This window comes from Mus pahari, chromosome 12 (assembly GCF_900095145.1).
Source record: "Mus pahari chromosome 12, PAHARI_EIJ_v1.1, whole genome shotgun sequence".
Taxonomy (NCBI): Eukaryota; Metazoa; Chordata; class Mammalia; order Rodentia; family Muridae; genus Mus; species Mus pahari.
In genome coordinates, this window is record NC_034601.1 from 38,554,053 (window position 1) to 38,581,029 (window position 26,977).

Consider the following 26,977-nt stretch of genomic DNA (forward strand, 5'->3'; position numbering starts at 1 on the left):
TGGATGCTCAGGAGGATGGATGCTCAGGAGGATGGATGCTCAGGAGGATGGATGCTCAGGAGGATGGATGCTCAGGAGGATGGATGCTCAGGAGGCCCTTCTCCCTCCATGCTGAAATGTTCAGTGTACCTGTCTTAATCATGCGCAGATCTTGTGGGATAACTGATGAGCCCATGTTCCTGTGTGCAACAGCCATACTGGGTCCAGAGAAAAGCATTTCCCAGCATTCCCCATTCCTCCAGCTCTTACATTCTTTCTGCCTTTTCTTCATCAATGTTCTCTGAGCCTTGTGGAGGGGAAGGGGGTCGGATATAGATGTTCCACCTACATATCAGTACTCAGGGTCATTAATTTTGAGCACTTTACATTGTAGTGTATCTCCGAATTAACCACACCCACTGCAATAAGCTTTTCTGACTAAGATTGAAAGCGGCACAAATCTACAGACACCATCATACATCTTTAGGTAGGCACATTTGACAGCACAACCCCTTAGAAAAGCAACACTAAGCCAGGTGTGGTAGCACATGCACTCAGAGGCATAGGCAAGCAGATCTCTGTGAGTTTGAGGCCATCCTGGCCAACATAGTGAGCTCAAGGACAGCCAAAGCTACAGAGTGAGACCCTGTCTCAAAAACTATAAAATAAATAAATGAATAAAAAGAAAAGAAAAGCAACATTAACGGGGGCCTCCCCTAGTGCCTACAACTACCCCGGTCTTGAGTTTTGTCAGTGTTTCCAGTCCCAGGCATCAGTTTCCTCCTGTGAACCAGGAAGGTTCAGAGAAGTCAGTTTCCCATAAACACTATTGCATCAGTGAGCACATCTTACATGGCTTGTCATTGTAGCACTCAGGGTCTGTCACTGGCTAAGGCCACCGATGTCTCTTTACCCCAGCAGCCTACACAGCATCTTCCAGCAGTGTGCAAGCTAGCTAGCAGGGAGTGTCTCCTGATCAGTTCAAAATGCATTTCTCTACATCCTGCAAACAAAGTGTGGTATCTTAGCAATAGGAACTTACTATTTCGTCATGGTAGGCAACTAATGCCAATGGCAAAAGTCAGTATTATTTGGGGGTCCTCGAGGGCCTTTCCGACCTAACTCATAAGGAGGTAACCTGTGCCCAGTGATGAGGTCTTCCCATGTCTTCTGGGAGCATTATTCATTAATGTGGGTTGCCGCTCTTTTCTCAAAACCCCCACTTCTCACCCCATCCATGCTTAACCCTTTAGCTCCCAGTACGCTCCCCCTGTTCTTTCATATCATATATGTTCTCCCGTCACCTATTAAGATTTTTTTTTCTTTTTGCTTTGATTGCAAGATTGTAGGTTCCCAAGCACCTCCTTCTTGTGCACTTCATTTTGTTTCAGGCTTCACATGGCACAGACGCCTTTTTAATCTAGTCTCTTTCTGTGTTTACTTATGTCCTTCTAAGCTGCTACACTCACTGTCCATGGTAACAGCTGCAGTTTCCATGAGAGCATTCTGCACCCCACCATGTAATTCAGATATCCTGATTCATCATGTTACCTCATTGTCACTCTGTGAGCTCCAGCCTGCCTTTTCTCACATGGCCCAGTGCAGTGCCCACTACAGCAGCAGCACCAGACTTCCTTCCGTGAACCTAGAATAAGAACCAGAGTTGAAATGAGCCTTTCCTATGGAGATACTGAAACCCACCCACCACACTAGATGTTTTCTTACTTAGAGCACTTGATAAGCCATTTAACTGGGAAGGAAAAGTAAAGAATGTCTCTACAGCATTAGAAACAATGCCATTAAAAGCATGTGTTAAAATATAGAGTATGGGGGCTGGAGAGAGAGCGCAGTGCTTAAGAACACTGGCTGCTCTTCCAGAGGTTCTGAGTTCAATTCCCAGCAACTACATGGTGGCTCACAATCATCTGTAATGGGATCTGATGCCTTCTTCCGATGTATCAGAAGAGAGCAACAGTGTACTCACATACATAAAAAAAGTAATCTTTTAAAAAATAAAATAAAATACAGAATATACATTTATAATTTTGTAAACATACCAAAAAATATGTAATTGTACAATCTAGGTGGATTAATTATGTACTATGTGAATTCTTTTTCCATAGAACTGTTAGAAAATAAAATGATAGGAGTTTTTATAATGCTTTTAGCTATTGATACAAATGTTAGATTTGCCTTATTATCTTTTCCAGCTGAGCCTAAACACTTATATTGGGCCGTGTCCGTCTCCCTGCCATGCCTATTACACTGAGCCATCTTGCTGGCATTCTTTTTTAAAAACAGATTTTGATTTATTTATTGATTTTAGTTGTTATTTGTTTGGGTGTTTTGCCTGTATGCTTGTGAGTGCCACACTCCTGAAAACCAGAAAAGGGAATCAGATCTCTCAAAACTGGAGTTATAGACAGTTGGGAACTACTATGTCGGTGCTAGGAATCGAACTCAGGTCCTCTAGAGAAGAACGGTCAAAGCTTCTAACCAGTAAGCCACCTCACCAGGCTTCTCACAGCACCCAGGGTCACCAGCCCAGGGTGGCACCACCCACAATGTGCTGGATCCTTTTACATCAATCGCTGTGTGTTTAAGACACTCTGTGTGTAAGACCTCACAGATTGGTTCACAGGCCAATCTCACGAAAGCGTTTTCTCGGTTAAGATTCCCTCTTCCCAGATATGTCTAAGTTTGTGTCAAGTTGACAAAAACTATCCAGCACACCTCCATAGAGATAATAGCATTCCTTTCTAATTGTGGCTATTTCAAATAATGCTAAAGTAATAATAAACTGTGCTTGAAACCAAAGCACATAAGACCTTTGAGATTAACCTTATTCCCTCCCAGGTGTAAACCCGTACTTACTGAGAGTCTATAAACAAGTAAGTCTGTTTGCAGTTGAGATACATTTCTCACCCTCATGACTTATTATTATAAGAATCCCTTTGACCCTTCTAACCTGCTGTAATAGTTACTTCTCTTGTTGCCATGGCAAAATACCCAACAAAAACAACTACTTAAGGAAGGGTTTGTTTTGGTTCACAATCTGAGATTGCAGCCTTTCACATAGAAGGCACTACTACTACTACTACTACTACGGCAGGAGGATGAAGTGGCCAGTCACATTGCTCACACAGTTTAGGAACTAAAGAGATCACTGCTGGCTCTCGGTTGATTTCCTCTTGTTCCCCCCTTCTATTCAGTCCAGTACCCCGCTCATGGGGGTGCTGCAGCCCACATTCAAAGTAAGCCTTCCCTCTTCCAATAAACCTCTCTGGAAACACCACGGCAGACATGCCCAAGGGTGTGTGTCCTAAGTGATCCTTAGATCATCTGAGTTGACGATGAGTATCTTAATACAGTGTTTTTATTAAGTCTTTCAGAATTCCTTACAATATATTTTGATCATATTCATTCCTACTATTCCACCTACCTCCTTACCCCTTTTCAACGTTATATCCTTTCTTTTTAATAGCCCTATGTGTCTAGTTTGTGTTGCCAATATACTAATGGGTATGGGGCCATCCACTGGAATGCTGCCAACCTACCAAGGGCCATACCCCCTCAGTTAGGGGTGGGTGCTCATGAGCCCCTCCCTTGCATGCTAGAATGTGGACTGGGCTTGAGCTTGTGCTGTGGGTGCATGAGTGTAATCGTCGTCCTCATGTCTAGAAGACAATGTTTCACTCCAGTGCTCTCTGACCTCTGGCTCTTATCATCTTTCTGCACACTCTTCTGTAAAGATACCTGAGCCTTCGTGCTAAGAGGAAACAGATGTCCCATTTGCCACCTGGGCTGACTTATTCTCTGACCCTTGACCAGTTGTGAGTTTCTGAATTAACTGTATCCACTACATAAAGAAACTTCTCTGGTGAGGTATAAAGGCTGCACTAATCTATGAGTATAAAGGTATGAATTTAGAGGGACGTTTGATACTATGTCTATTTAACAGAATAATAGTAGTAGCTTTACCCCTAGGGCCTGTGAGCTCCCCATCCATTGGTCAGATTTACAGCACCAGGCATTCATTTTCTCCTGAGGAGCAGGCCTTAAATCTAATTAGAAAGCACTGGTTACCCCCATTACATAGATACCACTATTGCGTCCATGAGCATGTCCTGCAACACCAGTCATCATTGTACTTCACAAGGTCCACAGCTAGGCAAGAATGTCGATGACTTCCCAGCTCCATTCTCAGTAGCCAACATAGCATCTTTCTGCATTCTGTAAGGAAACCAGCAAAACAAAGGTTTCCTGGTCCGTACCAACTTGATTTCCCCATGTTCTGTGACCAAAAGTACATAGTGTCTTCAGCAATAGAGTCTTATCATCAAGTTTTGGTGGTCAACCAAGAGAAGAGGACAATAGCCTAAATTGTTGGGAGTCTTCAGGGCACCTTTGACCAACAACTCAAAAGAGATATCCCACACTTAAGACTTCTAAGATAAAAATTATTCTCTATGTAAGGTAACTCAGTCAAACCTTTTATATGTGTATGTATATGTATGTATCTATATGCAAATACACACATGTGTATACATATATATACACATGTATACACACACACACACACACACACACACATATATATATATATATATATATGAAGCTATGTTCCCATATGGCTTTTTGTATTATCAAGGTTGTCTAAAGTAATAGAACTTACAGAATAAATATTAAAATGAATGAAGGAGATTTAGCTCTGGTCCAGCTAATCCAACAATGGCTGGCTATGAACAGAAAGTCCAAGGATCTAGAAGCTGCTCAATCCGTGATGCTGGATGTCATACCCGGGCTTCAGTAGATGCTGGAATTCCAAGGAAATAGGCTCTGATGCTGGTGAAGGAGTGGACTTGCTCACAAGGTGAGAGCAAGGAGGCAGAGAACGAAAGCTTCCTTCTTCCACACGTAGGCTTCTAGCAGAAGATGTAGCCCAGGTGAATGGTGTGTCCTCCCACCTCAAGATCCAGATTGGAAGCTTACCTTCCTACTTCACACTAAGTAAAAAATCCTAGGTGTGCCCTCCATTTTTGGATTTTAGTTCATTCCAGACATAGTCAAGTTGACAAGCAAGAATATAGCCATCCCACTTTTCAAGCATCCTTAGTGTTAGTGATCCCTCTTCACATCCCCCTTCCTCCCTGCCCTGCCTTCCTCTCTCCCTACCTCCTTCACCCATTATTCCACTTTTCTCTTTCATCCCTATGATACATGCTTATCAAAGAGGCAGATGGAGCATAAGTTTGAAGTTAGCCTGGATGATGAATATTAACCACATCGATGGTTTTATATTATCAGCCTGTATTCTTCTCTAGCGTATCCCCAAAACCTCTCTATGGCCTCATTTACTGAAAAAGGGAAGGGGTGCTTTTAAAACTTTTAAATAATGTAACTTCAATCACATAAAGACACTTAATGTGAGTCTTGAGAAGTCCACTCTCGTGTCTTGGGTGTATACTTCGCTTTTCCTACATCTCTCTTTCCCCTAATGTCTAAATGAAAATCGGTTACTACTTTTTTTCCCCCTATAAACTCTTACTCTGCTTCATTCAGACTCAGACTGAAATTCTTTTCTGCAGTGAAGTCCAGAAGCCAGGCTGCACCTGGAGGAGGTCTCTGAGAGACCTTCCCAGATTGCTGCAGGCTACAGGGTGGGGCTGAGTCACCTACAGCCACTGAGAAAACGAAGAGAGCCTCTGGAACCTCCCCTCCCTCCTTCCCCAGTTCCCACCCCTCCTCTCTACCCCAATGAAAGTATGCCTATATGTTCAACACACACACACACACACACACACACACACACACACACACACACCACACTCACACACATTGATGAATGAGGCCTAGGCGGATGGCCCTTAAAGAAGAGGCTCTGGGAACCGAATGCAGCTAATGTTTCATTTGACTGAGTTGGTCACATGAGGGTGTCTTTTTGCAATTTGCCTCTAATTTGCAGAAGGGCATCATTTTGCTGGCAGCAACCGTATTAACACACACATCACCTTTCCCCATTTAAAACCCAGCCAGTAAGAATAAACTTTGAGGTGTCTTCTGTCTCCTATAGGAAAAACCCCAGAATGCATAGCGCTCCCGATAACCTAACCGCTGAAGGAAGAGCTGTGCCCCCAATCTCAATAGGGCAGGGGCTTACATTTCATAATGGACTGTCCTCAACAAACCTCAAAACAGAGCTGCCCACCCCCATCCTAGGAAAGAAAACAGGCCTCAGAAAAGCTGTCTCCATTCTCCCGTCCCGGCAGTGAGCAATACACAGCATTAAAATCTGTTCATGTGATGCCAGATAGCTGGTCAATTCATTAGAAATGCAGTCATTCACACAGACCTTTGGTCTTCACACAATGCCAGTCATCAGCCTGACAAACTTGACCAAATGGATTCAGTACTTTTTTGGTCATGAAGCCCTGGTCCATAATAGCAGGGTAGTAAGAGATAGGAAAAAAGAAAAGAAAAAGAAAAAGAAAAGAAAGAAAGGAAGTGATAAAAGGGATTTTGAAAGCAAGTAATAAATACTGTTGTCATTAGATTCGTAGGCTTGGCTCTGGATGCTTGGATTAAAGCCTCCTTTTTCCTTTTTAAAAATCAGAGTGGAAGCTCTCTGATCACAAGCCCCCACCCCCAGGGCTCCAGCATCTTCCCAGCAGGTCAGTCCCCTCCCACCGCATCCTGGGTCAGGGCTGACTCAAGGAGGCCGCTGAGAACGTGTCAGGGAAGGAGGACATGACCAAAGCGCTGAAAATTAGAGTCCTCCGAGAGGAGCCCCGGAATAATGCAACCAAATTCATTCACCAGAGAGGTCTTTAAGTGGCTCTCAAATGGCAGCCATCACACAAGTAAGCCTCCCTGCCTTTGCAGAGAGCACAATAGGAACCAGATGAGTCACAGGCACCTTGGATTTTTAGTTTGCATCTAAATAAGCACTTTATATTTGCAAAGGGCTTTCCAGTCATTTGCAAAAAGCTTTCTCCTTCAACAACTCCACCAGGGGAGTCCACGGAACTAAAGATTTATTGAGCCCCCTGTCTGACCAAATAAAAGGTGGTGAAAAGCTGCCTTCAGAGCTCTGGGCTCATTAAACCCAGGCAGGGAGTTAGAGTCAGGCCCTCCCACTCAGACCAGGCTCGTCTTTCCTCCAGCAGTCACGGCGAGAACCCCCCACTTGAGGTTAACGATAGCTTCAGCTGGAGAGTCATGATATTAAGACCTTAATGAGCAATCGGCCACGTCGACTGAGAATCAGAGGGCGCTCCATGTGTGCTGAAGGTCCTGCTAGTCCCAAACTAGTCCAAACTAGACCCTGATCTTCCAGAGAGTTAGAGAGACCCCCCATTCTTGACAAAAGTTAGGGAAGGTCACCTGTGAAGGTCACACCTGCAGCCCACCACTAGAAGTATAACTTCCTGTTATCCTAATTTGCACAGGCAACAAAAACAAAAATAGCTATCATTTATAACAGTCCAGCAAAGTAGGTACATTGTCCCATTACACATGCACGTGTCTGCGTGCGTATGCGTATGTATGCACGCGCGGGCGCACACACACACACACACACACACACACACACACAGGTGACACACAGGTGGGGTGACTAGAATCGCAAAGTTGTTAGGTAACAGATGATTGGAACCAAAAGTCACTGCCATCTTTTTTATTTCCCCGGGCTGGGGATGGAACCTACCACTTAGAATGTGCTGAACTTGCATTCTTCCAGAGAGAGACAGCCCCAGGGTTATGTTAGCTCAAACCACCACCAAGTCTGTGATGCCCCTGCCTCCATCTTCACCCCCTGAATGCTGACATTATAGGCAAGTGCCACCAAGCCAGCTTGTGCAGTCAATATCTCCTACAATAAACTGCCCTGGAGCCTCCCCCTGGGGTCCCTAGCTGTGAAGTCATACTGCCGAGTTCAGGGTCTAAGCCTTACCGCAAAGCGGCTTTAGGTTGTTTAACAGAGACATCAACAACTACCCCAGCCCTTCAACAGTGGCTCACACAAGGAAGTGCTCAACACTTGTCTGATAAATAAATTTAATGTGCGCTGCCTGACAATCAGGAGGGGAAAAAAAAAAATCACAATCATAAAACCCCAAACCACACAGAACAATTGTGGATCTCTTAGGCTAACCCGATAATGATGTCAATACAGTAAGAACCGCCTTTTGGATTTTAAATTGTATTAAAAACAAGCAAACAAAAAAACTTCACAACTGCAATCTCATTCAATAGCTGTGAACAGTCCTGTTAGACAGAAAATTTGAGACAGAAAACTCCAGCCGCGGGCCCCACTGTCAAGCTGCAGAGCTGGATTTCAGCCCCAGGGCTTTACCAGAGCGAACACTGAGTGCACTCGGGTCGGCTGAGTATTCCACGGGAGAGAGGGCCGAAAGAGCTAGATGCTGCAACACAAAGAAGGGAGTGGGACTGGGAACACCTCCAAGGGAGGTGGCCCTAGCCAGGGTTCCTCCTCCAGCCAAGCCACGCCAAGCCTGACCCAGCGCTTTGGCCTCCGCTTGCCTGCGATTGGCCTTCAGCAAATCGCTCAGAGAGGAAACCAGAGGCTAACAGTCTCCCAGGGTGGGAATGCCGGGGTCCTCGCAGGGCTCCAGGAACTAGGGGGGGGGGCGGTTTTCCCGCTCTGCCTCCCCACAGAGCCTGGAGAACCCCCAGGTGAGTCGTGAACTTCTCACCCCGGCAGAGCTGGCGAAGTTCTTGCTGCATTTTGGTGCCCTCCAATGGTGGATTTTGGAACAGCCTCGAGGTCTTAGCTGGAGGGGGCCTCACTTATTCTAAAGGCTTAATCCTTTAAGAAGAAGAAGAAGAAGAAAATACTGTGACAATAAAAGACTGTAGTCTTGTCTCTCATCTTACCCCAAGTGAGCAAGAAGGTTTGACAGAAATTCTCCCTAATGCAGACTTTCTCAGACTTGTCTAATAAGATACATTAGATGTTAAAAATACACGTCTCTGGGTTTTACTTTAGAAGTACCTCATGGAAACCACTAGGGGAATAACTTGGGGACGTTCATTTTAACAGTACACCCCCACACTCCCCAACTCCCACCCCCCCACGTTCCCCACACCCTAACACACTGGCAATTAGCAGAGTCAAGCTACTTGGGGAAGTTCAGTTCTGAGCATTCACACTGGTCTCCCAAGTATAAACAAGTGGGTTACCAACAAACCCGTGTTTGCCTGCAGAGCTAGGACAGCTACATGTGCCTTGGAGAGGGAATAGGGTCCTTGTCAAAGGCACTGGTCCTAGAGATGGGAGACCTGGTTCTGCAAGAACCACTCTAGTCCAAAACTTTATGTCCATCCTGCCTTCCCTGAAGTTCTGGTTCCTCTCATAAATAGAGCTATGTTCGGTATAGTCTCTTGCTCACTGAAGTAATGGAGCCTCCAAAGAGCTGATGAGCATTAAAGTGTGTTTAAGACAGCATGCCATTCCCACTAGTGTGCTAGAACCATGCTGGTGAGAGCAATATTCCAGGAATGTTTCAAGTTGGTAATCGAGCCTTTGGTGGTGGCTTGACATGAGCGGTGGTGGGAGTTTTTGTACAACAGAAATTGATGCATGTTACAAATTGGGGCTTTGTGTGTGCTTACATGTGTGGGAGAGAGAGAGAGAGAGAGAGAGAGAGAGAGAGAGAGAGAGAGAGAGAGAGAGAGAGAATTGTTAGCTGTTTGTTAGCACATCACTGAATATTTAACATGGCTGGGTTCTTTTATGTCTCAGGATTTGTGCCAGTTAATTTTGGTGTGTGATGTGATGTTTTTGTTTATTTGCAGTTTTTATAATAAAATTTATATATATATAAAGCAAGTATGAAAAACAAGGAGGACTTTGCCTACAGCAAGTCCAGGCCAGAGAACATGGTCACATCTTCCCACTCGCCAGCCTTCAGCTAGCTGTAGCGGTTTCTCCATGACAGCAGCAGGATTTAAGTCTCAGCCCCTCCTCCAAAGGCTCCTGGGGTCACCATGAAGTGACCCTAGTGACCACATTTGATTTGGAGCCCCAGCAGAAAAGAAGTCCTCAAACTGATAGGCCTGGAGGACCACCAGGTGGGGGCGTGCTGTATAACTGCTCCAGAAGAAAGGAATGGGGCTGCCATGGCCCCCCTTGGAATCCATGGGGACTCTTAATAGGACATTACTAACTCAAGAACCCCATTTCTCCCTCTTCAGAAGGAAGCCTCTAGCTTTCATCTCAAGACTCAAAGCAGTCTTTAAGCTGTTCTGTCGGGAACACAGGTGTTAATTCTTGGAAAGTAGTTACATAAGAGGTACAGGTGGAACACAGGCATTGGACACACAGGGACAAACAGGGAACATTGCTCAACCCCTGCTCACCCAGCATGCATCTTGCTCTCCCTCAGTCCAAGCTTTGAGGTGCACAAGGCAGAGTAATGAGGCTCCTGCCCTAAATCTGGCATCCTGCCTCTCAGGAAACCGAAAAGACAAAAATTGTCGCTCTATATTTAGACCCATATCTAAATTCCCCGGAGCCTGGCTCAAGGATTAGACCATTCTCTCACGGCCACTGAGACAGGCGATAGCCGCCTACTTGCTTCACACACGGACCTCTAGGGAATACTGAGCTATAAGATGCTTTGAGCCATTTGGGAACCTAAACCAAGTGGCTAATCTCTCTCCATCGGTGAGACAAACCCAATGATGATGGCTCAAGATACTGACACTCAGGATGTCAGTGCCATTGATTGGCACTGAAACATTGTAAGTTCAAAGACAAAGGTATCTGTCTGAGAGATCCTAGGGAGGCTACGATTGAACTCCCAGGGAGAAGGATGGAGAGAGGGCTAGACAAAGACCGTAGGAAAATATTAACCAGCAGACCAGCTTGGCTGAAGCATGAACGCATGCCAGGAATCAACAGCAGATCATGTTCACAAAGGAAGTTGAGCTCATGCTGAAGAAAATCAATTTTGGCCTGTGTGTAGAAGAGGAGCCAATGACAGTATATTTATTTTTCTGCTGCAGTGGAACAAATTATCACAGGTTTAGAAATATAAACTACAACCACTTTTGCCTCACAATCCCTGTAAGTCAGAACACCGCAGAGTAGTCATGGTTTACAAGACAGAGCCCAAGGTGTGAGCTGGGTTGTGTTCTTTATCTGAACCTTAGAGTAGTCCTCCTTACAAATGCAGGTTGTGAGTACCATTCAGTGTCTTACAACTGCAGCAGTGTGGTTCTTGCCATCTTGCATGATGTCACCCAGGCTTCTACAGACCTCTTGCTAGTCTGGGCTGAAGAATAAACAAGGGTAGTTTGATGTTCAAGGCAGGCTAGCTCTCACACTTTGAAGCTCTTTGAATTCCGGAACAACTCAGTCCCTTTTAAGGATTCACCTGATAAGGTCAGGCTCTCACAGAACAGTTTCCCTTTTGATTAACCCAGAGTCCAGGGATTAGTAATCCAATCACGGAGGGATGTTCCATTATATACACAGGTCTCTCTCATGTACAATGGGAAGGGATTATACCCAGAAGAATCCCGGAGTTGTTCTGTCTTGGAGTTTTTAGCTATGGAGGTAAGGAACACATCATGAAATCAGTGTAAACAACTTCATGGCAAAAGACCACCTAGACAACCTAGGAAGGTCTGGGCTAAGTGCAGAAAGGATCACAATGGATCCTTGATAGCTTCTATTGCTTTTCTGCCTAGAATAGCTGAATCCCTCTGATACCACACACTGGTCCCCATTTCCCCAATTGACCTCTTTGGTCCTTCTCCATCGCATCACCCAGTGCACTTCCTTTGTGGTATTTTTTTTCTTTTATCTTGATGCATTTGCTTGCATTTTTCTCTTTCCTCTCCTCTGAACTCTAAGGCCAATGTGTCGACGTCACTTTCTCCAGTCTCTCTCCATCCTAGTATGTATATAAAGTATAGCAGGGGCTGGATAAACCCTGAATCAAAAGCGAAATGGGAAGTAAGCAAGTGGTGTGGAAAGGTCAAAGGGCAATCCGAAGGTCTGGGAGTTGTGTCTGGACTTCTGGAAGAGGGCGAAGAGTAGAGCTAGGTGAAAAGGGCATGGGGAGCCAGGGTTTGGTTCAAGCATCCTGAGTTTGTCCACAGAAGTTGGGACAAGCAGTGGAAATGTGTGTGTGAAGAGTAACTGAAGAAAATACACTAGCCAATGAAAGTAAGGGGTAGACTTTGATTGTGTGGGGTGGTCGGTCTTGATCATTGGTTTGATTGGATTGGGAGCTGCCTGTGAGGTTGGTATGTCTGTGTGTGCATTCTGAGACCATTAGATCTTAAGGGACCTGGCCTGGTCAGTGATAGACTATTGGAAGGTGATAGAACTGGGAAGGTAGAGCCTACCTGGAGGAGGTAGGTCATTAGGGAAATGCCTTTGAAGGCTATTTGCTGACCCTGGCTCCTGGGCAGCCTCCTCCGCCACACACTCTTACCACCATACTGCTCAGCCTCACTGAACTCCCAAAGTAGCGGAGCCAACCGATCCCTAATAATATGAGCCAAAAATAAACCTTTCTCCTTTTAAATGATTTCTCTGAGATATTTGTCCCAGCCACAAAAAAAAAAAAAAAAAAAAAAAAAAACACACAAAAATATGCTTTAAAAAAAAAAAAAAAAAAAAAAGACTAACATACCGACCACGCGCATGCAAAATGGATTCCAAAATAAGCTTCCATTTGGCTATCAGTTCTATTTTCCAAACCTCTCTGCTGGAATGCTTATCGCTCTCAGTAGAATGTATGTTCGCATACAAGCAGGGAGTAAGCGTCTCGCTTGGACACCGTGCTGATGCCGTCTGGCAAACTCTGGAAGAATGTGAACGTACACAGACCCACACCCAAAGTCCTCAGAGTGTGTGTCCTGCGAAGAGAAGGTGGGTTGTGGGCCATGTTGGGAATCACGAGGAAGCCCACCCACAACTCACTGCCGCTCTCTGTTGACTATTCTTTCTCCCTTTCTCTGTGGATCCTCAAACGAGCTCATCTCTCTTAGCCTTTCTCTTATCTTACTCAAATATTTTTCCTTCTTTAAAATATCTTTTGGGCCGGGCATGGTAGCCCACGCCTGTAATCCCAGCACTTGGGCGGCAGAAGCAGGTGGATTTCTGAGATCGAGGCCAGCCTGATCTACAGAGTGAGAGCCAGGACTGCACAGAGAAATCCTATCTCGAAAAACCAAAACCAAAACCAAAAAAATAAAATAAAATAAAATAAAAACATCTTTTATTTTTTTGACAATTTCATACATACATGCATTGTATCCTGGGGATACCCACCTTCAACCTATGCCTTCCCCTACCCCACACTCCCGAACACATCCTTCTCCTACATTCATGATCTCTCTCTCTCTGTGTCTCTCTGTCTCTCTCTGTGTCTCTGTCTCTCTCTTCCTCTCTCCTTTCTTTTTAATCTCACTGAGAGGTTTCTCCCTCTCTCTCCCTCCCTCCCACCCCTCCCCTCTCCCCTCTCCTTTCCTCTGTTCTTTGTAATCCTCTGAACCCTGTGCTGCCTGCTGGAATGTTGACTGTGTTGGCTTGGTCTTATGCAGGTCTCCTGCGGGTACCCATGGCTGCAGTGGGTTAATGAGTACCATGTCATGTCATTCATGTCCAGATGACAGCATTCCACGGCTCTCCTCCCCACCATCCGGCCCTTATATCCTTTCTGCTCCTTCTGTAATCACTTTTCCTAACGCTCTTCGCCTAAGGAAATTTTCTCTTGTCATGTGTTTCAGTGTGGGTCACCTTCTAGTAACCTCTTTTAACTACTGCTTTGCTCCTGCCTCACACCTGTCCTTGCACTTTCACAGGTATACAGCGGTGGTCATGCCAGTTCACTATCAGCATGGCACCGGGCAGAGCTCCTGTCGACGTGTAGCACTCATGATTACAGCTGTGTGGGTGCTGGCCTTTGCTGTGTCCTGCCCTCTCCTCTTTGGTTTCAACACAACAGGTAAAACTTTTGCTTTCACTTCCTGAACTCATAAGGTTCACATCACACTCAGGTGGTTGTGAGTGGTACCTCCTCCAATATTTCCATCCCTATTAAGTATAATCAAGGGAAAGTGTAGACTGCAAAGCTTTGGCCATCATTGGGTTTAAATTAAATATAGAGGAAGACCTCACCAATTATTGTCATGAAAATAATAGTTTTGACCAAGCTCATGAAAAATCTGTCTTATCCCTATTTTGAAAGAAATGTCATTGCATGCATTGGAAGAAATGTAATGGTTAAAACACAAAAGTATGTTAGTAATTCAAGCGAAGTTTGCTAATGAAAAGGTAAAAATTCAGAACCAACATACAATGCAAAGTAATATATCATAAAGACTAGAATAAGTTATTCCTCAATAAGAACTATTCCTGACATTTGAGAACTAGTTCTGAAATGCATATTTTATTAATATGCAAAATTGTGGATTTGATAGATGGAGCATAGTGCATTTCTTGAATGGATGGGTGGATGGATGGATGGATGGATGGATGGGGAGATGGAGAGATGGAGGGATGGATGGATGGATGGGGAGATGGATGGATGGACGGACAGATGGATGGATGGATGGATTGATGGCAATGTCTATATTGGAAATGATTTGGATTTTAACCATATGACATCAATCCAATCTACATTTACCCCTCATTCGATCCATCTTTTAGCCTCATGAAATCCATCTTTTGAATGAAAGTTATTGAAAATGCATAATGAGAGAAAGGGGAAGGAAAATTGTATAATTATAATCTCAAAAAATAAAAGAAATATCAAAAAGGAAAATGTATAATGACAGAAATAGGAAGGTGAAGTCTTTGTAATTACATTCTCAAAATATTTTAAAATTGTTTTTTAAAATTTTTAAAGAAAATGCATAATAAGCGTGTTTGCTAAGAAAAAAATCCTGAATGGGTAGTGTTGTGGTGCCATGTAGAACACTTACTCTTGCCAGTTTAGATTGACTTTTAAATTCTTGATTTATATGTTCTTAGTAGTCACAAAGCCACCTGTTTATGTACATGCAGATATTATTGAGATGTTGTTATGCAAAAATTCAGGGAAATTCCAACTTATAAACAATCTTCCAGGCACTGTATCCTTGACAGTGATTTTAAAAGTCAGAGGACACACACAGAGGAAGACGTCTACAGACTCCAGAATCAGAAAGCTCTAGGTCTGAGGCTCGATGTCTGTGTCTCCTTGAACAAGCTACTGGAACTCTCTGAGCTTAGCTTCCTCACTGATGAATTTAAGATGGCACTACAGTGCATAAAGGAACAGCTTCAAATGTATACTCATTCCATATATTTAGTTACAAAGTTTTCAATATTTATTTTATAAAGGCCCTGTACATACAAAAAGAAGAGGCCCAAAACTTATCTCTGAAGTTACGTGACCTATGTGAACTTTATATGACATATCAATACATGCACCCCCCTTCTTATTACTGTTCAGAGTTATAATGGAACTGCAAAAATCTTTATATGGGACGTAGGAGATTCTTAAAAGCAAACTTTTAGATTGGAACATAGTAGAACTTGAATGCACCAGTCCAAATGGACAAAATAAGAAGTCTAGACTTATTTTTTTCTGTAAATAAGTTTCTAATTTAACTTTTAAATTTTACGTACTTGTATATTTTGCCTGCATGTATGTCAGGCATGATGTTCACAAAGGTTAGAAGAGGGCACAGGACACCCTGGACCTGGAGTTAAGGACAGTTTGAGTCACCATGTGGGTGGTAGGAAAGGAATCAGGGTCCTTTGGAAGAGTTAAGTCATCTCTCCAGTCTGCAGATACTCCAGTCTGCAGATACTCCAGTCTGCAGATACTCCAGTCTGCAGATGCTCTTACCTTCCTCATTAATTCTAGACTCTTACTCTACACATTGCACAACTCTACTTTATAGCCTGTATAGCGGCTCCTGCTACCTAACAGGGATTAAACTGGGATAACATGTACGAATGGGTCAAGCACACCCTACCTTCTCAAGGTCAGTCTTGTTTGTCATATACATTAAAGGCTAAGAAACCATATTACCAACAAATGTTTTCCTGGCTAACTCAAACTGTTCATAACATTTAGTATGTTATCATCTTATTCTCCATTACTTGTTTACTTTGTTTTGTTTTAACTGAACGTCGCTTTGTATCCAGGAGCACGTGTACAGCCCACATAGCATTGTCCATTGAAATGGCTAGAGGAACTATGGGAAACTACAATATATTTTGTGCTCAGTGTTAAATGTGTGCCCTAAGGGTTAGTCAGAGGGCTAAGTCAACACATTACCTTGTTTCTGTGTGCAAAAGCCCTGTGAGTGGGACTCTCATATGGGAACTGGTATCGCTGCCTGGCATTGCTTACCTCCTTGCTCGAAGCACATGTCACCTGTGGGCTGAGCCTGGTAACCCTACACATTCTGGGATGCTGGCAGAGATGATTCGACTCCTTCCCACAGGTACACATACATCCATAGACTAGCTGAAACCATCTCTGGGTCTGACAGTAGACAGAGTTCTCAGCTGATGTCAACATCGCAGGCAAAGAATGATGAGCTAATTGTAGCATGGTGACACCAGAGACATCATTATTGTTCTAGAAACAAAACCCAGGAAAATCGTCCCAAGATATTCAAATTGAGAATTGAAAAGACACACACACACACACACACACACACACACACACACACACACACACACACAGACTTGTGACCTAGTTTGTGTGTAGCAGAAGACCCTACTGCTTCTCTTTGGGGAGCGGGATCTCTTTTTTATGTTTTTTTTTTTTTTTTTTTTTTTAATGTGCTTGTTGGTTGGTTGGTTTTATGTCTGGAGGTCATTTTGTGTGACTTCATTTTTGAGACAGTATCTCACTAGGTTGCCCAGAAAGGCCTTGAATTTATATTCTGCCTGCTTCAGCCTCCTGAGTAGCTGAGATTATATGCTTCTGCCACCAAGCCAGGCTTTCTTTTGTTTTTAAGTTTCTTAGCAACACTGTACTAAAACCTCCAATTCTCAAATTGTGTCATGTGCAAGGTCCTTTATAAGGGCCCAGTAGGTATTAGCTGGTGTCATTGCTGTGATTATGTAAAGTTTTCTGTGCCTTAAACTGCAAGGAACATCTGCTCTACGGAAGATATAAGCAGTGGTGGTTCTCTGGGTGGTCACTGGAAAGATCAGCTGTCCCTTCCTAGAAGGGAATTCACCAGTGGAGCTCAGGCATAAAGAATCCAGCCTTGGTCTCCGACACCATCTGACCCTCATGATATTCCTTCTTTTTCCTGATAGATGTGATCTTGGTCAGTGTTCTACTGCTGTGAAGAGACAGTGTGACCAAGGCAACTCTTATAAAGGAAAGCATTTACTTTGGGCTTGCTTATAGTTTCAGAGATTTAGTCTGTTACCATCATGGCAGGAAGCACAAGCATCAGGCAAGTGTGGCGTTGAAGAAGTAGCTGAATGCCACATCATGATCCTCAGGCAGAGATCAAGACACTGGGCCTAGCTTGAGCATTTAAAACCTTAAAGCCCACCCCGGATGACACACTTCCTCCAACAAGGCCACACCTCCTAATCTTTTCAAATAGTGCCACTTCCTGGTGGCCAAGCATTCAAATATGGGCCCATGGTGGCCAATCTGACTCAAACTATCAAGTAGCCCCTCTAGCAACTTCCCCATTGACAGATTCATTCAAAAGCCCAATGCAAATAACTCTTTCCTACCCATCTGTTGATACTCCCGCTCTGACAAGTAGAGATGGAAGGGCCTTGGACATAGTCAGTTCCACCCGATTTGGAGCATAGCTGGACTTCCAGAAATGTAACAAGAGCTTTTTGTTTAAGGCTATGGCCTGCCACTTGTGCTGCTGGACCATTAGAGACCACAGAGGCAAGCTGAACCTCAGCTACTTTGAACATGCAGTTGTTCCCGTCCTTTGAAAAGGGGCAACAGGAGGAAGGCTCTTGGGTGGGAGAGAGTTCTGGGGCCTCAGGGCCTGGCCGACCAGTATTACCCCAGCCTCACCAGAGGCCCAGCAGCCTAGCTAATCATCAGATCGACATCCCCTAGCCATGCAGAGGAAGGCACATGCTGGGGCAAGAGGGCAACAGTAAAGATCCCCGATGGCTCAGTCCTTTCATTTCACAGATAAGAAAAACAGTATTTGAATTTCTGTTAAATCAGATCTCCATTGTGTGAATTTTTTTTTTCAAAAAAGAGAGTTCTAGAAAAAAAGTACATAATAGCCAGTGATAGGATTTAAAACTTCTTCTTGGTAGGGGAGTTAAAGTTAAGAAAATCTTATCAGCTCCTTTAGGAAAAAAAAAAAAAAAAAGAGTGGTATTTATTTGATTTTAGCAATAGAAATGTCACTTGGCTCTCAGAGCCCTGGAGTCAGGGAGCTTGGTTGCTGAGAAAGTTGAAAAGCAGAATGAAAGCACACTGTTTGAAGGATAGTGACTCATCCTAAAATCAGATTCATCAGCATCTCCATCTTTGGAATCGACTTCAGGTCAAATTCTTCAACAAGTCTAAAGTTCATCAGTCTTTCAAGTCAACCTTCTCCTGACCTCACTCTTCACATCGCTCATAGCTCAGGTTCCCAGCCCAGCTCACAGAGACCCCAAGACCCTCCTTACTGATGCTATTCCATGCCTCTTCTTCTCCCTTTTTGTGTGATTGTGTGTGTGTGTGTGTGTGTGTGTGTGCAGTATGCGTGTATAGCGTGTGTGTGTGGCATGTGTGCATGGTGTGTGTGAGGGATGTGTGTGTGTAGTGTGTGTGAGGGATGTGTGTTTGTGATGTGTGTGAGGTATGTGTATATATGGTGTGTGTGTCTCTGTGTGTGTGGTGTGTGTGTCTCTGTGTGTATGGTGTGTGAGAGGTGTGTGTGTGGTGTGTGTAAAGTGTGTGTGTATATGGTATGTGTGTCTCTGTGTGTGGTGTGTGTGTGTGAGGTGTGTATGTATATATAGTTTGTGTTCACATGTGAGGTATGTGTGTATGGTATGTGTATGCATGAGTGTGTGTGTACATGTGTGGTGTGTGTATGTATGTGCATGGTCTGTGTGTATGGTGTGTATGTGTATATGGTGTGTATGTGTATGCTCTGTGTGTGTGTATGTGGTGTGTGTGTGTATGCTGTGTTTGTGCACATGTGTGGAATGTGTATGGTATGTGTGTGTATGGTGTATATGTGTATGTGTGGTGTATGTGCATGTGTGGTGTGTATGTGTGGTATCTGTGTATGTGCTTATACATGTGTATAAAAGGCAGAAACTCAATTCAGGGTCTTCCTATGTTGTTTTCCACCTTATTTAAGACCAGACCTCTCAGTAAATTTGGAGCTCACTAGTTTGGCTGCACCAGCTAGACAGAAAGTCTCAGGGATGCCTCTGCGTCAGCTCACTCCTATCCCTACACCTATCCCAAGTCCTGTGGTTACAGGCATGCCTGTCTGTCATGCACGCCGGGGATCCAAATGCACATCCTTCTGATTGTCCAGCAAGCACTTCACTCACTGAGCCATCTTCCTGGGGCCCTCTTTAGTGACTTATTGCCCAGCATAGGAACTCTGAACGTAGCATGTGCTCCATAAAGCTGGGAAAGTAGACATGTCTTTGCCCTCGGCCCCTGCTGCTCCTTTTTTCCAATTTCAGAAAATGTTATTAGAGATTCCCCATACCTCTGTGGCTTGCTCCCCAGTATCCTGCCCTCCCCCCCCCCCGTATCCTGCATCCATTGAGTGGTCCTGTAAATATGCTCATTTGTACATTTTCCTCTTTTTTTCCCCCTTCATCCACATATCTTTTCAGTAACTACCATGCTTCCAATCATTCTTTACTTTCTTAGACCAACCATCAGACAAAGGCACCATGTCTCCTGAGGGAGCCTCAGCTGCCCAAACCAGCGCTTGAGGACTCAATAGAGAAGCATTCAGGATTCTGTTGTGTGAGGCCTCCCAGTGCCTTGATGAGTGGATGCCCTCAAACAGCACCATTGGTCCTTGACTCCAAGGTTTCCCTGCCTGCTGTGCAGACATGAGACCACATAGCCTGGCGGGAGGGATTCTGGAAGAGGCTGCAAAGCCTGATCAGAGTATAGACAGGAGATGACTTCCGAGGGGGATGTAGGAAGGGATGCTGAAGCAAGTTCAGCAATTGTAAGTGAGGCCCATCGTAGTCAAAGACCCTGACATAGCTCCTGGCTCCATCTTCACGCTCTCTTTCTTTCATGCATACAGTTGCAATGTTTTTTAATGGAAAAATAAATGCTTGCACATGATAAAACATTCATAAGGTGTAATGAGATACACACAGACTTCTATCTATGTCAGTCTGCCTCCTACCCCGGATTGTCAGAGCCCCCATCCCCTCTCCTGAAGTACACACTAATATTCCTGAAAGATGTTGCTTGTAACAAGTGTGTGTGTGTGTGTGTGTGTGTGTGTGTGTGTGTGTGTGTATGTGTACAGAGAAGCATACTATACCTACTTTTGACTGTTATTTTCAAAAGTTGTTTATTTATGGGACCTAGCCTCCCAGTACCAGGGAGGGCAGAGAAAGGGAGAGGTCGAATATCCTGGGACATATGAGGAGCACTCAGCAAGGCTGGCAGAGAGCTAAAGCTTGGGAAAGCAAGTCCCCTGGCCCCTTCCTACCAACACACAGGCGGAGACTCCTCCTCACCGCAGGTGGCACTGAGAGCTGGGCCAGCCACTGACAGCAGGCGAGCTGACTTCGATAGCTTCAGTGATCACGACTACATGGCTCCCTAGGGACTGGGAAGGCCCACCAGCTGCCACCCCATTCCTGCCCCCAACTCATTGTCCCCCAGAACAGCAGATGTCAGTTGGGTGATGGCTACTCAGGGGCCGTGTGTGCTGTTTGCTAAGGGATGCTGATGTAAGGTCGGGTGAGAAAGCATCAATTTCGTGCCATCTCCAACAGCATGAGAAGATTTGGGAGCAGCCTGCAAGGATGCTGGGCCGTGCTGTCACTGAAATGTTGCCCTGAGTGCTGGACACACTCTCTTTTCACTTTAGCTTTTAACTGTTTCTCTCTGCTCTGCCCTCCCCTCCTGTTCCCTTCTCTTCCCTCCCCTCTTCTCCCCTCCCATTTCCTTCTCTTCTCTCCCTTCCCCTCCCACTCCTTTCCCTTCCCTCCTCACCCCTCCTCTCCCATCCCCTTTTCTCCCCTCTTCCCCTCTCCTTTTCTCCCCTCCCCTCTCCTTCCCCACAAATCTTGTTCCCTGTGAGTCTTTCTGCAAACTTCAATTTCAATCCCATCTTATGTCCGAAAAACTCAGAAGCCATAAACAAGGATATAACAAATAAACAATGATAATTATCATAGCAACCACTTATCTTCATTATTCCTCATAGCTATCATACAAGAAATATTATTATCCTTTTGTGGGTAGTGACCCTAAAGCTGCGTACCTCAGATGACAATGCTAAGGTCACTCAGCTAAGAAGCAACAGGTCCTTCTGGTCTCACACACACCGTGGGCTCTCTGTCCTCAACCTATTTCAGAAGTCTAAGATCAGAACATGAACTCCAAGTGGCCACTGTGTTTTCTGTCCTCTCACATCTCAGGACGCATCTCTACCCAGTCCAACCCCCAATCAACCGTCCCTCTGTAATTTTGACTTTCCACCTCCTTCTGCTCCAGGACAGGACACTTCTGTGACTCATCCCACATTCTCAGTAACAACTGTTGGCACACCTGGTTCTTTCAGGTTGCATTGGCTTAGGCCATTAGTGAACCTTTCTGAACTCCAGCCTGAGTATCTAAGAATAGAGACAATAATGCCCCCCCCCATTATGTTTGGATAAGATCCTGTGTATAAAATTCTTGGCTTATTGCCTGGCACATGTTAGCTTGCAACCCCTTTCCATTTCAAGATGGAACAAGTCTCTGCCCTTATCCTGAGTAATGGATGAATCTCAACATCTTCTAGTGAAGAAATTGAAATTAGAGAGGTTGCCAAAGAGAAGTTAAAGGAGCACTCTGGGTCACAAATTAGGGGCAAGAACTCTCTCTATGTTTTAAACATACATTTATGTATGTATGTATGTATGTATGTACGTACATACGTATGTATGTATGTACGTACATATGTATGTATATATGTATGTATGTATGTATGTATGTATGTACGTACGTATGTATGTATGTATGTATGTATTTGTGTGTGTGTGTGTGTGTGTGTGTGTGTGTGTGTGTGTGTGTGTATCCATATCTGGTACCCACAGAGAGTAGGAAAAAAAAAGTGATGGATCCCCTGGAACTGGAGTTATAGGTGGTTGTGAGCTACCACGTGGGTGCCGGAAAATGAACCAGAGTCCTTTGCAAGAGCAGCAATGGCTTGTAACCACTGAGCCATCTCTACAGCCCAGAGGACAAGGAGCCTTTTAAATTCACATTCTCCTTCTAGTCTCTCTTTCCATCCTACCCAGTGCTAGGAGTCCCTGGAAAACCAAATACCCATCTTTTGTTCCTCTACCATCCACCACACCTTGAATCCACACTCTAGATTCAAAAGAGGCCTTTTTCTGTCAAAGCATTCAGCCGTCTGCTCATGCCTCCACACCAGCAGATGCTTTCCTGGGTGTGGCATCATCTCAGAAGCCTCTGCGCTCCGGTTCTGTGCCCCTCCTAAGCCTCCCAGGCTGCATTCCTCTAAGTTACAACTGACCATTTGCATGGAAGAGGTCATCTCTCTGGGAGACTGCTGGCTTCTTCAAGGGCAGACACTGTCCTAGTCATCTTTACAGCCTCTGTTCAGATCAGTGTCTGGAATATAATTGTTGGTAAACCTTTTTTTTTTTTTTTTAAGTCAACTGCAAGAAGTACAAAGATGGATTAGCTTGCTTCCTTCAGGGCATTAACAACATAGGTGCCTGAGACCAAACATTCCCATTCACACACCCATATCATGTTATACAGACCCTCGCTCAATGCTCCACACTGAGAATAATTGTATCACCTTCTCCCCTTCTCCTACCCACAGGGGATCCCAGCATCTGCTCCATCTCCAACCCTGATTTTGTCATTTACTCTTCCGTGGTGTCCTTCTACGTTCCCTTTGGGGTGACTGTCCTGGTCTATGCCAGGATCTACATGGTCCTGAGGCAAAGGCGAAGAAAACGGATCCTCACTCGACAGAACAGCCAGTGTATCAGCATCAGACCTGGCTTTCCTCAGCAGGTATGCACCTGGCAGGAGCTAAGGGGAAGGCACAGCAGCCCTCAGCCTCCACGTGACCAACTGCGAGCATGGTGCCAGCATCCACACTTAGGAGACAGATGTCATTGCATCCCCTTCTACCCAGTTGGCATTGTAGGATAGGAAATGCACTATTGAGAGTGTACTGGCTCATCCAAGATCTCACCTTTCTTGGTAAGCCGATAGCACACTTTCTAAATTGCTCTACCTCTCTTTAGCGCCTTCCACCAGCTGCAGTTCAGATGTCCCACAAGGTCTGATTTTATTGAACTGGAATGGAGGCAGGGTAACATTTCACTGTGACTGTTGTACCGTGCAATGCTTTCTGTCCTTAAACTGCTCATTCCAAGAATCATCCACCTTTGCCAGTCTTCCCAATCTGCCCCTGTCAAGGTACTGACCAGTTTGGGGGAACAGCTTTTTCTAGGCTCTACAAAGGAAGTTTGGAGCCTCACATTGATCTTACAGCTCCTTGAGCTTTAGAGTTTGCTCACATTGCTGCCTGCCACATGGTAGTTTCCCTGCCATAATTAACTTCCAACCAACTAGCAAAAGGACCATTATATTATAATGCCACTGTCTTCAAAGAGCTTGGAAATTGGACATGAAAATTAACCTTACTTCCACCCCCCAAAAATGAAAAATTCATAACCAATTGGGATGTTTTGCAAACGTGAAGTGAAAGCAATGGAGTATCCAAACATTAAGTGCAATAGAGGTTAAGAAAAATGGCTAAGCTTCAGGAAAGGGCTTTCTGGGGTGGGAAGAACTGAGTTTAGTTTTAAGACAGAACTAGTTTGGGTGTCTAGCTCAATAGCTGATGACCTGTGTAGACCAAACTCTCAAAGTCAAAGTTCTAAGACCTGCCTAGAAAAAAACAACAGTCATGAAATAGGAGATCATGACCTAAGGCTTAGGGCACGAATAAATTGCATTCCAAGAACTGTCATGCTACATAATTACATATGACATGGTTCAATTGTGAAGAGATTATCCCCCAACTGATTGTCTCTCCTTCAACCTTCCCCAGTCTTCCTGTCTGCGGCTGCATCCCATTCGGCAGTTTTCAATAAGGGCCAGGTTTCTGTCAGATGCCACTGGACAAATGGTAAGTGGGTGTGTCTTGGCTCATAGGGAAAGAGTGAGACATCGTTCCCTAAGATGCTGATTTGTCTTGATTTCACTCCTACCACAAAGCGGAATTCCTCACTGATCCCGCACATCTATTTGTAATATATGCCAAGATTCCAGAGTCTTCGTGAGTCAAGTTTCAGAACAGGTTTCAAACAAGGACACTTAGAAATCATAGGACTCGTAGGATAGATCTCAATGACTGGAGTAAATGACTTTCAGATGTGGTGTGAGGATGCCATCTAGAGCCACCTGCAGTAGATGGAGAAAAGATATCAATGAAATGGACATATGGAAAGAGGCAGAGAAATAAAATATCCAAGCGTTCTGATTGTTACTGACGATTTACAAAACCATGACAATTTAACAGTCACACTACCCCTTGCCTTTCTAACTCAGCGCAGACTTCGGCATACCTAGCTAGCATGGTGCAGAAAAGAAGTTAGAGGTGTCAGGTGCAAGAGCAGGGTTCCTCTTCCAGTGCTCACATCAGGAATTAAACTTGAAACACTGGTAATGATGAAGAGTTGAGCCTTGTCCCAGTCTCTGTAATTAATTAGCAGCTCTGTACATGAGCCTGATGTAGCAATTAGAGACTCTAGATATGAATGAGAACAGATAGATAACATGTTTAAAATGAACATGGCAGATCCATGGTCTGAGGAGATGCCAAGGCTAAAGGAGAAGTCCTGACTTCCCCGGGAGGGATGGGTGAGCGGGGAGGTTGTATTGCCAGGAGGGTGGAGAATGAGGTTCTGTAGTCTGGGTAAACGTCTACCAGCCATCCAGCCACAGAGGAATCAGTGTTTCACACATCAACTATGGAGGTAGCATAGGATCTTAGAAGAATCACCCTCTTCTCGTTGGACAGATATTCATATTAGTGTCATGGAAGCAGGGTGTTCTCCTGTTCCATAGGCACTCCCAACTAATCAACAACCCCAACTAAAACACACTAGAAGTTAAATATTGTGATTTTTTTTTTTTAGATAATAGATGCCACCTTAATCATGAACATTATCTTGATTGTAGATTGGAATAACAAAATGTACTCATATTAATTATTAGGGAATCACATCAGAACAAAACCTAACAGTTCTGATGTCTTCAACCCAAAGGCTCACAATGTGAATCTCCCTTTGTTGGGGCTTGGTTCAGGGACCAAAGTTTCTAGCTAACCTAGAGAGCAGGACAGAGGAAGGATAAAGAAGAAATAGCTGGCTTTTACGACTACAGTAGTAGGGGTTACAGAATCTTATTTCCTATTCAAGATGGACACATGTGTCTAATTTTTCAAATATGAAAAGCTCAAATGTCAAACACACATATATCAAGCCCATTCCCCAGACAAAAATACATTCTATTTTTCCTAGTGTGTTTTCTGTCTTACAATGAAAGTATAAGACAGTTAACTTCTTGAAGCATAATATCTACTGACTAAGAAAGTTATGGTGCAAATTTTAGTTTTCTTTCTTTTTTTCTTCTTTGAAATATGGATATTCAAAAATTTCAAAACTGAAAAATGTGGTAGATACCTAGGACCCTAAGTATTTGGGAGGTAGAAGCAGGAGAATTAGAAACTTCCTGGCAAATTCAAGGCCAGCCTGAGCTACATGACACCCAGTCTTAAAACAAAGAAAAATTAATTTAATTTTTTTTTTTTAATGAAGAGACAAGGGGGCTGGGAAGATGGCTCAGTGGTTAAGAGCACTGACTGCTCTTCCAGAGGTGCTGAGTTAAATTCCCAGCAACCACATGTGAACTCACAACCATCTGTAATGGGATCTGAGGTCTCCTTCTGGTGACAGCTACAGTGTACTCATATAAATAAAATAAATAAATCCTTAAAACAAAATGAAGAGACAAAACAAACCAAGAGTGGCCCTCAGCTGGCTTCAGTAGTTATCTATTTGTGACCAATCTATTTCATATGTTCTCCCGTCAACAAAACACATATACCCTTTTAAGAATCAAATACCGGGGAGCACTCTCAATGCCTGAGCTGGTAAGGGAGCCATCTTTGCTCCCGTGTGCCCGGGCTCCAGTCGTTGCCAGGGAGAGGGCAGACTGCAGAAGTGACACAGCTTCTGGGACAGACCCTGTTTCTGGCTCCAGACATCTGGGCACCATCCCCGCCGGAGCAGAGGTGTCCACCCAGGAGCGCTCTCAGGGCCTGAGCTGGTAAGGGAGCCATCTTTGCTCTGGTTCGCCCAGGTTCCAGTCTGCACTGGTGAGAGTGTGGACTACAGAAACTACACAGCTTTGGGACAGACAGAAGCAATCTAGCTTCTGGGACAGAACCTGCTTCAGTCTCCAGACATCTGGGCACCTTCCCCTCCAGAGGAAAGGTGGCCACCCGGGAGGGCTCTGCCTGCCAGAGCAGGTGAGAGAGAAAAATTGTGTCCAGGGTTCCTCAGAGTCTAGCCTGTGCAGGTGAGTGTGCAAACTGCAGAGGTGACACATCTTCTGGGACAGGCCCCATTTTGGGCCTACATCTTCAGCCAGGAGGCAGATCTGAATGCCAGGCCTCTGTGCACCTTCCCTGCAAGAGGAGAGCTTGCCTGCGGAGAGTACTCTGATCACTAAGACTCAGGAGAGAGCTGGACTCCCAGGACTGC

The 26,977-nt window shown here is 44.5% G+C and overlaps 1 protein-coding gene across 3 annotated transcripts in view; it reads left to right on the forward strand.

Annotated features, from left to right (window-relative positions):
* Drd3 (dopamine receptor D3) overlaps nucleotides 1–26,977 on the forward strand; it is a 57,201-nt gene that overhangs the window by 22,262 nt on the left and 7,962 nt on the right. For 2 of the 3 annotated variants that reach the window (XM_021209799.1, XM_021209800.1), the window contains exons 3-4: nucleotides 13,822–13,964; nucleotides 23,014–23,210. In XM_021209799.1, the coding sequence (XP_021065458.1) occupies nucleotides 13,822–13,964; nucleotides 23,014–23,210 (340 nt within the window). Of the gene's footprint in view, nucleotides 1–13,821; nucleotides 13,965–23,013; nucleotides 23,211–24,258; nucleotides 24,337–26,977 lie in introns of all 3 variants that reach the window. The other variant, XM_021209798.1, reaches the window with a different exon arrangement.